Source organism: Micrasema longulum, unplaced genomic scaffold, assembly GCF_059751315.1.
Source record: "Micrasema longulum isolate JH-2025_06_02 unplaced genomic scaffold, ASM5975131v1 h1tg002326l, whole genome shotgun sequence".
NCBI lineage: Eukaryota > Metazoa > Arthropoda > Insecta > Trichoptera > Brachycentridae > Micrasema > Micrasema longulum.
Window position 1 is genome coordinate 211,004 of NW_028279476.1, and position 13,514 is coordinate 224,517.

The window sequence follows — 13,514 nt, forward strand, 5'->3', positions numbered from 1 at the left end:
CTTCTCTCGACCTCGACACAAATATATTGTTTTACTTTTAATTGTAACTGAATTTTATAAGAGCTACAATGCGATAATCTCCCATAGGTAATATACCTGGAACGAATTTGTAACTAAACATTGGGAATTATTCTTCCGTGTACCTGTTTAGGCAAGTATTATTTTTGTGCAGGTATAAATTGTTAAAATTAAAATATTTTATCAAATCATCATTTCAGTATGCTGTAGGCATAGAATTAACAATAGTCCAAAAACCGCATACGTGCATCAAACAGAAGGCGACTAAACTACTCTTAAAGGAATAGTTTTACATTTTGACCCATTAGTTTCTTTATAGATGTCGCATGTGTAAGTAGCAAATGCTTTTTAAAAAAAAAAAATTGTCTTTCCATCTGTCGGATTGTCAAAGAAAACAAAATGGACATTTTGTTAGTGTTGCCAGAGTAGTAAATTTTTTTACGCTACTTTGCTGGTCTAATGAAAATTAGACCTCTTTGATTAAACAACGCCGTGGTGGACATTTGACTGACATTATCTTTAAAACATCAAATATTATTTAACATGACATAAAAATATCCGTTTTATGTCGAATAAAATATGTTTAATTTTTTAAGTTCAATGTTCATTAATTCAATTACTCTTATTAAATGACCCTTTATTTATCTACTCTGTTGTGTCAATCAATGATTCCGCGTGAACAATAAGATTTTAGAGAAATCAACAAATTTCTTAAAAATATAATTATCTTACATTTGCGTTATAGTTATATTTTTCGCAATCTGGCAACATTACGCGGCGACTTCAAGCATGCGCGCGGTGAAAGTGAGGCAAAGGGAGGGGATTTTCGGACACAGTCATTGGACTCAATACATCATACATACATCGGTATTCAAATATGATTCTACGCTCCTTCTGGACTATTCTTAATTCTATGGCTGTAGGCATACTTACGAGTAGATGTTATAAATTCAGGTTTATTAAAAACAATTAAATCTTTTTCAAGTAATTTTTTAAATATTTTGTAAAAAAATTATTATAAATATTATTAGGTATATGCCAAACAATTTTACGAAACACAAATATATTTTTTAGTTTATTAAAAGGTTTTTTAGGAATTGTCTGTGCAAAGCACATTAAGTACTTTAAAAATGACACAATTAATATTAAATATTTATTAATAATAATAATTTACAATACTATTGTATTGTAAATTATTATTGAGGTTGTGTTTTAAAAACAAAATTTAATTGTTTCATTTCAACGTAAAATTGAAATAGTGTACTTAAAATTAAATATAAGTATTTATTTTATTAGTCAATTATGTATAATTATTTATTACTTATGGATGTTATTAAATTTCAATGATAAATCTTGTTATTTATGTAATGTATACATATTATCGTAAATCTTCTAATTATTCCGTAGCCAAATTTTTGTAATTGTATTGTCAACTCCAAGTGAAGTTAATCAGCCTTGCTCTTCAAGTGCTTCTGCAGGGCACATATTGTGATAAGTTGGTAGCTATACACCATCGAATAGTTCAAAACAGTCCAGTCCGAAAACCTTCCATTGCGCTGCTCATCCTAATGCTCCTCGCGCTGCCGCCCTGTTGCCTGATGTTGCCCTCTCTGCCCACGCACTGCTCTACTCGCGCAATTAATCACTCCGCACTTGTCATTTGTCTTTCTATACAATGGACGATGAAACTGTAGCAGCTTGTGTGCTATGCATTTTTAATAAAGCTAATTATATCAATGTCATACAAAGAAATAAACATCATTAAAAATGACGCGTGCGTCTTGTGTGAGCGCTCGATGCGTGCTGCAACCGCACGATTATGTGGCCATCCACTCACGCTCATATTGCCGGTCCTTTGACTCGCACTCAAAAACCGACAAAATAGGGAGCGGTGGGCACGACGAGGAACATGACGTGCGGCATGACGAGTAATGTTGCCACACTACATCTCTGCCTTCTTTCCTCGCTACTTCCCATGCCACTCGTCGAGTGTGTGGCAGGCCCATAAAATTCAGTTTCATTAATAAAATTGCTGTAAACTGAAATCTAAAAAATAAATTTTTATTTAAAAAATGTTTTTTTTTCTAAGATCCCGCGCTCTGTGTGAAGTGTACAAAAATCCACTAACCATTGAGCCATAGTATAAATCTACGGCAATAACATATTAAAAATATTGTGTACTTTACCAAAGTAAAGTACACAATACTGCCACAGCACGCAAGGTTAAAATAGAGAAAGCAAATATTATATTGCCATAATCGAGTTAATGTAAAGATAAACATGTGATTTTAGCATTATTATACCTCATTTTTAATTTTTGTTAATGCAGTTTCATCTTTTTATTGAATAATGTTTGTTGTAATAAAAAATATTATCATACCCTCTGTTTTAGTTGAATTTTTGGATTCATGAAAAATAAATTTAAAGGGAATTGTGTTTACATTTCAATAAATACTAAAAGCAAATTACTTTCATATAAAATTTATTTATAATAATTGTACAAAATAATTGTCATTTTTCATAGATAGTAAAGTTCCAATAAGCTTGTCTTCCGTCATATCTTCTCATGGTCCCCGAAGACACAGGAAAAGGAGCTTATTACACTTAATATAAAGACGAAAGGAATACATTGTATTATAACACTATGAATTAGGTAGCTACCCAATCGGAAAAACTTGTTAACATTACTTTATTGTCAAAATGGAAAATAAAGTTTAAATATCTCTTAACATTATATTCTAGATCAGGAACAGATTGTACATCAAATTATACAATCATTATGGCAGACCAGTTCTTTATAACTCTAGGATACAAAAGAAAGGGTAAATTAATGTTACTCTCATTTAGAAGTAACATATCATAGAGGAAAATTGGTATGAACTATGTGTTTTCCTAAATGGCACTCCGAGAGATCACCTTCATATCTCATTATGGCTTAGATTTATAAATGAGGTATAAAAATTATTCAATATAGATTACCATTAAGGTTTAAATCATCTCGAGTACTTGAAGGGCTGATGATAATATTACATTTTTAAAAGAACTTATCTCTGAGATTGTTTACTAAAAAAATCCTTTCATTGAAACAATTATTACTTAAAGTAAAAATATTAATTCATCAATTTTTTTTGTTCGATTTGGAACATTTTGCTTCCCTTTTAACATTATCCGTATAGACAGTTATAGAGGCAGTGGAAAAACAGTCTCATAGATCACAAGGAGGTGCAGGTAGGCCCTTGAGTGCAGAGTTGATAGAGGACAGAAGTGGGTGGCGTCCGCAGCCGCAAATGTCCCGGAAGTCGTCGAGGTCCAGCGCCCACACCATGGCGCCGCCCAGGCGCAGGTCTCGCGCCAGCCTGGCCTTGCGGGCCACCTGCGCCGAGTCGTCGAAAGAGACCCACTGGAGCCCACGTCTCGCCCACGGCCCCACTCGACTCGACGGATCTCGCTCTATAGTCCAACCACCGCGTTTGATGCGATCGCAAATCTAAATCAGTTAAGAAGGCAGAGAATTACTTAACAAACTCTGCAAAATCATAGAAAATTGATTACTATTTATTAATTGGGAATGAGGAATCGAAGTTATTGTTTAGTTTTAAAAATAAACACTTTCCTTGCAATAAAAGATGACATTTAAATAAACTTTTGAGCGAAAAATAGTTCTACTACTTAAAATTTCAGCCCAACAAGTTGTAATTTTGTAAAAATTACACTTTTGAATCACATCACAAAACACACATGCTTGAGAAAAATCATATGGATATTATGGAATATAATTAGATTTTAGAAGGGATTATTTCCATCGGTGTAATTTAAAAAATAATATATGTGCAAGTTTAATGGTTTTTAAAATCATTTTTATTAATTTTTCATACATTTCTAGAAACGTAGCTGAACAATTAAATGATCTAAATATAACCACATTTAAGAAAATCTTTTTTATACCCCCTTTCCCATAGCACTGAACTTCCTCATTATTTATATAATATATTACCTCATAGTAGGCGAGGAACCCAGCAGCCTTGGTGAACTCTCCCGCCTCGCCGGCTCCTGCAGCCAACACATTCATTCCCTTTTGGTTCGGGTCGGACAGGGTAAAGGATTGTCCGTAAAGAGGAACCCCCAATACCAGTTTACTGGGTGGGGCGCCCTTACTAATCCAATAGTTGATAGAGAAGTTCTAGAAAATAAATACTCATCTTATTAAAGAGAGATCTGATCGAGAAGAATACATATATGTATAAAATACTAGAACTACTACTACAGTTCATCAAGTGAATATATGTACATATTTTATACATTTATTCACTTGATGAACTGTCACTATAAATAAATTATATAAATATCACCATGTTCAGGTTAAATAATATCCTAAAAAAATTAAACCAAAATCGAATGACACCATACTGTTTAGATAAAATGATGATTATTCTTTAATTATTTTAATTTATTCAGTCCTTAGTAGTTACCTTTCTAGACTAGTGTAATTTTTAAATTGTCATCGTCAAAAACCTAAAGAAAAACAAAAACTTAATTTAACTTACCGTGTTAAAGTAATCATAAGTATCTCCAGGATAGAAATATAATGGCGCGACGTGTCCAGTTTTTTTATCCCAGTGGCCGTGATAATCATACGTCATGACTGCAATCCAATCTAAATCCCTCGCGAGAGAAGGCACATCGTAGGCAGCATCGATGACCATCTTACTGGCTGACACAGCCGCTGATAGGAGCCATCTATGCGGATCGAATGCCTGTCGCAACTCTTTAACAAATGACGCAAATGCCGCCTTATCTGAAGCGGGACCAGCATTACAATCCACCTGGAATTAGATATTTGCATAAAATTATCATCTCTATTAATTATAAGGAATCGTTTATCTTCGATTTTTGTAATACTAACCTGCCAGCATTTGGGGTATTCCCAATCCAGATCAAGTCCATCAAAGTGATATTTTTCAATGAAATCTACCACGTTGGTTATGAAGCGAGCTCTGTTGGAAGGATTGTTAACTAATCGGGAATACTTGTCACCGAGAGAATCGTTCCAGCCTCCGATGGCTATCAGGACTTTGATTCCCTTCTTCTTGAGGGCGGTTACCTTTCCGTAGAAATCTAAAAGAACAATGACGATATTTAAAAAATGCCAATAGTCAACGGAATTATATTTTAATTAATGGTTCTAATTTAAAAATAAATAGGTATCCTACGAAGATTTTCATCAAATCAACTAAACGTTTTTAATGTCTTACCATTGTCAATGTCAGCCCAGGAGTCGTGTGGTGTTATAGTTAGCTTGGTGCTATCGAGGACAGCAAAACCATACACAATGTGGGTACAGAGTTTTGAGTCGATATCCTCGGGAGTATATTTTCCATTGCCTTGTCTAAAAAGAAGTGTCATTGAAATATTTAGAGTACAATTTAGGGATACCATTGTCACACAAACTATGAGCGTAGGCATCCTTAACTATTTTTATTTTCTATGTATTCTTGTTGAATTTGTTGGGATTTTTTTTATTTACCTGTACCAGGCCCAGTTAGTGAAGTAGCAGACAACCATTTGGCCAGCCGGAGTGGTTACATCGGGTCGTCCAGGAATCGCTACTTCGGTGGTGGTGGTCGCTCGCGTAGTAGTGAAGGGCACACGGGTGGTAGTTTGGACTGGAGAGGAGGTAGTCCCCGAGGGACCTACACCGGTTACCTTACAGCGGGCATTTGATGGCCAGTCGCAGTGATCCTAAAAAATAAAGTCTTATCACAATTATGCCATAAATTTGTACCATATTTATCATGCAATTATGTAAAACCTTTTGTCAGGAATGGGAGTATAAATTATATGCACTTACCACACTCCAATGTAAACCAGATGGACAGTTCTGTGAAGTGAGAACTCCCTGATTACAAAGGAAGTATTTGTTGCAGTCATTTGGATCGGCAACAAAAATACGACCTAAACACGGTCCGCCTGATGATGATGGAACCTAGGAAAATATGGTAATTATTGAGAGGCCAGAGGTATATTACGAGCCAAGTTTGTGATTTGTAAGAAATATTTTATTTACCGTTACTGAAGAGATAACTGTTGGCTTCTGAGTTGCTGATGGTTTAGTAACTACAGGTTCGTATATTGGTGTCTCAGTAGTTGTGATTTCTGCAAAAATACCCGAAGGAATAATTTGCATGAAGTAAGTAGTAACTTATGCTTGCTACTTACTACTTACTTCATGCATTACATCAGAGCATCTATCTAAAAATGCCAAACTACAAGTATAAACGGTGTTTATACATTTGGTTTACGAATTTTACTATAAAATATCTAATTTACCTGTTGAAGCTGACTCCAGTTGACAGCGTGGCTGTGGAGTGGAGATGAGGCCGAGCTCCCGAGCAGCAGCACTCAGGAGAGGATACTTTTCACAGCCGCATGTGTTGCGGAAGTCGTCCAAGTCGAGTGCCCACACCATTCCGCCAGCCAAACCCATAGCTTTTAAGTAAGAAGTCTGCAACGAAGACATAAAATATTATTTATTTATTTATTTATTTATTTACGGACAAAGTCCATTATAAACATTACAATTAAAAGAAATTTTTACAAAGGAATAAAAAAATATAAGGAACAGAAATAAGCAGCAAAGACAGATGATAGATTTTTTAGATTAAGTAAAAAGCATAGGCTAACTATACAGATTCTTTAGCTGATTTGTAAAGAAAGACATCCTTACACCATAATAATCAAGATCTTGATGATCGTTCACCCGCCTGATCATTCTGGGCAAAGGCGACTGTGCACCATAATTGGTCCTGTAGTGACCGAGGAAAAGCATTTCATTATTTCTTAGTCTACGGGTGGGAACGTTAAAAAGAATCTTTTGCAAAATTTCAGGGGCATCAATGAGACAGTTCATAATTTTATACATGCAGATTATATCTGCAATGCATCTGCGTTTTTCAAGACTTGATATGCTTAAAAACCTCTCCATATCAGAATATGAATAGTCTCCTCTTTCCAATCCCATCTTCCATGCAATTTTTCTTATAAAACGATGTTGAACTGATTCAAGGCGCTTGATATGAACAGCATAATGAGGGGACCAGATTACAGATGCATATTCAAGAATAGGGCGAACTAAAGAGCAATAAAGTGTTTTAAGTGTAAGCATACTTTGGAAATCAGACGTAGTTCTATTAATAAAGCCTAAAATTTTTAAGGATCTGTTTACTTTATTATCAAAGTGTTCCAGAAAAGTTAGTTTATTATCTAGGATCACTCCAAGATCTCTTATAGAGGTGACAATCGAAAGAACTTGGCCATTAAGTTTATAATCAAAAATAAAAGGATGTTTACATTTATGGTATGAAATAATTTTGCATTTATCGATGTTAAGTTCCATGTTATTAGTTTTGCACCAAGTATGAAATGCATTTATGTCTTCTTGGAGTCTGACACAGTCATCAATATTTTTAATTAGCTTAAGTATCTTGTTATCGTCAGCAAAAAGCCAGAATTATAATTTAGTATGATAATATTTTTAAGTAATTAAGATAGATTTTGAAGCAAAGATTTTAAATCAGATAAAAAATGTACCTAGTTGCTTTTTATTTCTAATTCATCAAAAAGCTCAGCAGTTATTAAATTACTAACACTGCCAAAAAATGTTTAGGGAAAGATAATATGTATTTTATATCAAGATAAACCTAAAGGTTAGGTTAGGTTGGGTAACAAAAAAGTTAGTTAGATAGATATTTAGATGATTGATAGTTGATAAAACAGGAGGACTACCTTGTGTCTGATCATTGGAACATCGTCAAACGAGACCCACTGGTCTCCCTTGAAGGCATATGGGCCCATACGACCACGGGAATCCCTCACCACAGCCCAGTTCTTAGTTTGTACTCGTTCACATATCTGAGAATGACAATATTATAAATAGTGTTTTTTTTTATTTAAATTTTTTTGTTTTCTTACAATAAACATAAAAATAAAACAGAGTATTAAAAAAATAAAGCATAATTACATATCAACGAAATACATATTAATAGAAAAATAGTAAACAAAAAAATCCCCCTGTGTTTCATAATTTACTGTTCAGTTTTTAATTATTAATGTTACTTTACCTCATAGTAGGCCAAGAATCCTCTAGCTCTCGTAGAATCTCCGGCCTCTCCTCCTCCGTACGTCGGACTGTTAAGTCCGTTCTTGTCAGCAGCTGCGAGGGAGAAGGATTGCCCGTACAGAGACAAACCGAGCACCAGCTTAGAGGGAGCTGCGCCACGCATGATCCAGTGATGAATTGTGTAGTTCTGGAAGCAAAATAAGAGTTTTATTCCTATCTAAATTTTTTTTTTGTAATTTTATAAAAGTGAAAACTGTGTTTAGAGTAATTTAAATGTTCACTTTACTTACAACATTGAAAGCTTTGTCAACATCATCAGGATGATCATACATCGGAGCAACGTGGCCGGTTTTCTTGTCCCACTGTCCGTGGTAATCATAAGTCATTACTGCAATCCAGTCCAAATTCTCTGAGAGTACAGGAACATCGTACCCTGGAAAAACATTGTGTAAAAATTGTAATAATATTGAAAACTACGAACAGAAGTACTAACTTTAGGGTGATATCCTGATATTCACCTGCATCAATGACCTTTCTATTGGGAGAAACTGCAGCTGACAACAGTAGATTGTGAGGGCGGAATGCTTCACGTAACTCCTTGACTAGAGCGGAGAATCCTTCTTTATCTGATGCAGGGCCCTTCCCACACTCCACCTGTTAAATAAACAGATTTATATATTACCAGACATTTTTACAGGGTTGATTATAGACATGCAGCTTCTGGCTGATGAGCTTATTTTCCCGTGCTCTCTTATGTCTGATGTGTGTCATTGTGATTTTGAAAAAAAACCAGTTATTTTCCTTTATTGGGTACATAAAGAATTAGAAGAAATAAGTGGAAGGGACAATTCTAAACTATGGCAACATAAGTGAATGTTAGTGTATAATTATTGTTAGTATAAAAGGATACTCCGTAGATATTTAAGTCAGTTTGATAATGTCATAAACAAGACAAAACGCGTCACATATATTAAATAAAAATAAAAGTAGAATTAAATCCAATAAATTGTTTTATTTTGGAAACTTTACCAAATTTTAATACAGAATTCTACCAATTATCTGCATACACAATAAATAAGTGAAAGTGTTGAAGGCAGAAATTAATTTTAATTTTGATAAGCTGTAACGATTATTTATCATCTTTGAAGTATTAATTAATTTCCCACACTCTCTTGGGCACTTTAGTATTATTAACTCCGATGGTTTATTAAGTTTTGATCGTTATTAAATCTAAACCGATTTCCAGAATGGATTAACTCATTCATTTCTATTTGCCTCTCACTGTATCAAAAGTCAAAAGTTCCATACCATTTTAAAATACATTTCTCATTGATACTAACCTGCCAGCATACTGGGTATTCCCAGTCAAGATCGAGTCCATCGAAGTTGTTGGCGAGTACGAACTCCAAAGCATGCAGTACAAACTTGCGGCGAGCCGTCGGATTGTTTACAAGTCTACTGTACTTGTCTCCGGCAGAATCGTTCCATCCTCCCAGAGCAAGAAGCACCTTCACCTTACGGCTTTTTAATCCTGTCACCTTTTCGTAGAATTCTGTAGAAAAATAATGTTTACAACTTATTTATTATGGGTCTCATGATCTTACTTTAGTTAGTTTAATTAGTTTGTAAAAACTTCGAACATATTTTCTTATAAAAATGAGGTTAACTTACTATTATCAATATCAGCCCATGAATCGTGTGGTTTAAGTGTCAAAAGCTGAGTATCTAAAACTGCGAATCCATATACGACGTGAGTACAGAGAGATGTATCTATGTCACTCGGTAGATATTTGCCAGGTCCTTGTCTGAAATGAAGAATCAGTAGATTATTTTCTACACAATTGTAAAAAGAGTTAAATCCACGAATATAAATAAACTTTATATATTGAGTTTTTCTACTGACATTTCTTGGTGGAACTGCATTTTAATTATAATAATAAAAATACTTTATAGTTTTATACTTTATAGTTTTTATTATTTACATTCAAACAAAACTTATATTCTTATAATTGTTATTACCTTATACTTAAATGATTTTAATTTAAATTCTTTTATTTACATAATTATATAAAATCATGATTTACAACCCCTGCTTGCACTTGTATATAACATAGAAATTTGTTTAGTCTCCCACCAGTCTGATGATGTCGGTCACGACGAAACCCGGTCACTGGTAAAAAATGTATAAAAAAATTATAAATAAAAGTGGAATAAAACTATTAAGTATTTTTATTATTATAATTATAAATAAACTTAAAAACGATGGAGATTTTTTTGTGCATGTAATATTTTGAAATGTTTATGAAAAAGCGTTTGACAGTCCGCACAGACCCATACTCTGAAAATATATATTTAAATATTTGAATCATATGGGGTGCCTATAAAACTAGCCGAAATTATCAAAGCCCTTCACTCAAATAGCAAATGCCGAATCAGAATCAACGATATTGTCACAGATTGGTTTGATACCACCACCGGAGTTCGTCAAGGTTGCGTCCTTGCACCGATCCTTTTTATAATCCTCATGGACTTCATTTTAAGAAAGTCAATTCCACTAGATCGAGGAATATCCGATGATGCGGTTATTATTGACAATTCAGTCAGGGGTCTTCAGGCCACTGTAGATAGCCTAAATAGGTACTCCGCATGCATGGGTTTTAAAATCCATTTATTGTGTAACACTTCATGCCTTGATGCCCAAAATCCCCTAACTCTGTCAAACCAAGTCATCGAAAGGGTCGAGAGTTTCAAATACCTGGGAGTAAATGTTACGGAAAATGGCAGCTTTCAAAAAGAACTAGGAGTGCGGCTAGGAATAGCAGGCGCCACATTTAACAGTATGAAGGCTGTCTAGAGATTGGATATTTACTCAGTGAAAACCAAATGCCGCCTATATAACGCCAGCATAACACCTATTTTCCTCTACGGATGCGAATCGTGGCACCTCACTAGGGCCCAAAGCAGCAAAATTCCGAGTTTTGAGAATAGGTGTCTCAGAAGAATCTTGGGTGTGCGGTGGTTTGACTTTGTGAGGAATAAAGTAATAAGAGAACGGACGCAGCAAACTCCGGTGACAACTGTGATCAAGCGGAGGCGATACGGTTGGCTTGGCCATGTGCTGCGGATGCCTCCTGAGAGCCTTAACCACGCTTGCCTACTTTACAAGGCATCAGGTTCTCGATGTCCTGGATGTCCACTGCTGACTGTTTGTCGGCAGTTCGTGTCAAAACTACGGGACGCGAATCTGACTTGGGAGAATGCACAGGAACTGACTGCCGACAGAGATGCTTGGAGGATCTTTGTGAACACCATATGCTCCAACTAGGGAGCAGATATGAAATAATGAAAAATGAAATATTGAAGCACAAGGTGCTAAGTGGTTTCAATTATTACTGTAATTTCACCCACGATGTATCGAGCATCCATAATATTTTACTGAAGATATTTAGATATTGTGTGCTGTCTGTTGTCTGTTGTTTCTTCTTCCTGATGTTTCGGATAACATTGCAGCATCCATCATTAGCCCAGATAATGCACTCCTATGTCAGAAAAAAACCCAGAAAAACATCATCAGTACGGATCTGAGAGGCCTAAAATATATAATTAAAGTTTTATCACCATCTGTAGATTTCAAAACTAGCGGAACCTCTCTACTTGATAACAATCCTCGATGATTAAATTTGGTATTAGACTGTTTTAATAACTGGAAATATGTACACAAAATATTTATGTTATTGCACCCTGGTGGTATTAACCACTTGACAGTTCTTCTCAAGCTTGACCCTGGGCATGAAGTTTGTTTTTTTATACTGATGAGCCTGAACATCATTTGGGAATTTTTTTCAATTTTGGTATTATTGCTTATTACGAGAAGTTCTCCAGAGCGTCCTTTGGACAGATCTTGTTTCAGCTTGTTTTCTCCAAATGGAATAAATTTTTGCATAGAGATTAGACGTTAACTTATAGAGCTTTGGAACACCTCTCTGACCAAAATCTGTTAAGTGATTATATTCACCTGTACCACGCCCAGTTGGTGAAGTAGCACACCATCTTGTAGCCATCTGTGCCTTCTCCTTCCGCTGCGAGGGCCCCCTCATCCTGCCCTGCGTCCTCTTCGGACTCCACGGCCTGTGGGGGCGAGGGCGGGGGCGGCGGGGGTGGTTCCCTGTCGGCCTCCTGGACCTCCTCCTCGGGCTCGGGACCTGTAGCGTCCTTCAGGACATCTCGGATGGTGCTCAGTAGCGGATGGTGACCTTCTCCGCAACTAAAGCAAGCGGTTATAATATTAATAAGAAGATTTTATTAAAATTGGTGGAATTAGAAAATAATAAAAATTACTCAGTATTTAAATTTAAATTATTTCAAAATTTTATACTTTAGTCATTGTCATGTTATATCATTATTGTGACCTTTTACAATAATATGACAAATCGGATTTGAGCTAATGCAGATCCTTTTAGCTAGTTAAAATCAATTCATATATAGTTTATAAACGTATCCTTTTTTATCTAAATAGTTCTGTAATGATATTATCAAAATAACTTATATATTTTTACAGCATTATTTTATTTAGTATTATTACTATTTTTATTCTTTGATTTATTAGTGCATATGGTTAGTTTTATAAATCTTTCAATGCTTTAATATTTATTTTCCCCAAAAGGACAATGTAGGTCGTAAAAAATATTTTTCAAATGAAACCAATTCCCTTAGACCACTCTTCATTTGGTTCTTCCAATTATTCTGACAATTTTGCTCCGTGTTTTTCATAATACATATGGTTCAAATTAAAACTATTATATTAGGTATTCAAATAAATCATCTTATTGTCAATTGACAGCTCCATGCACTTTTCTAAAGAACTTTACTTGTTCTTTGAATGGATGGAAAAGCTTTACCTGTTTTTGAAATCATCCAAATCCAACGCCCAGACCATGGCTCCTCCGAGGTTGAGATGTTTGACAAACTCTGTCTTCTTCCGAATCATGGCTTTGTCATCGTATCCGACCCACTGATCTCCTTTGAACGCGTGTGGCCCCATACGGCCGGCTTTGTCCTGCTCCACGGTCCAACCGTGGTTCCGAATGCGGTCGCATATCTACAAAAAAAATGTTTTTTCAAATATAAAAATAGGGTTCATTAACATGATATTCTAGTGTTTTTGTACAATTTGAAATTATGAATTATTTAACTAAGCTAAAGGGTTTTTGTGTTATTTTAAAGGGGCTAGAATTTTGCATAAGCTCGAATTTGGTAAGGAAAATGATAACGTCAATTGGGAGTGTGAGTTTTCATTACTAACTTACCCCGTGAAGTTTGGTTTATGCAAATAGAAACCAATCCTTGCATTTGAGAGCATTAGGCACACGAGGTATGTGCA

The 13,514-nt window shown here is 35.1% G+C and overlaps 1 protein-coding gene across 1 annotated transcript; it reads right to left on the bottom strand.

Moving 5' to 3' along the window:
• Window positions 1-2,483: 2,483 nt before the first annotated feature.
• LOC148272476 (putative chitinase 10) lies at window positions 2,484-13,232 on the bottom strand (the record flags this gene model as incomplete). The annotated part of the gene is made up of 17 exons (XM_088240009.1): window positions 2,484-3,505; window positions 4,013-4,198; window positions 4,563-4,841; window positions 4,922-5,133; window positions 5,271-5,404; window positions 5,543-5,757; window positions 5,867-6,001; window positions 6,083-6,171; window positions 6,346-6,520; window positions 7,801-7,926; window positions 8,136-8,321; window positions 8,425-8,567; window positions 8,653-8,788; window positions 9,475-9,686; window positions 9,806-9,939; window positions 12,150-12,398; window positions 13,033-13,232. Coding segments are annotated over 17 exons (3,093 nt in total), but the record flags the coding sequence as incomplete, so codon positions are not given.
• Between the last annotated feature and the right edge of the window lie 282 nt (window positions 13,233-13,514).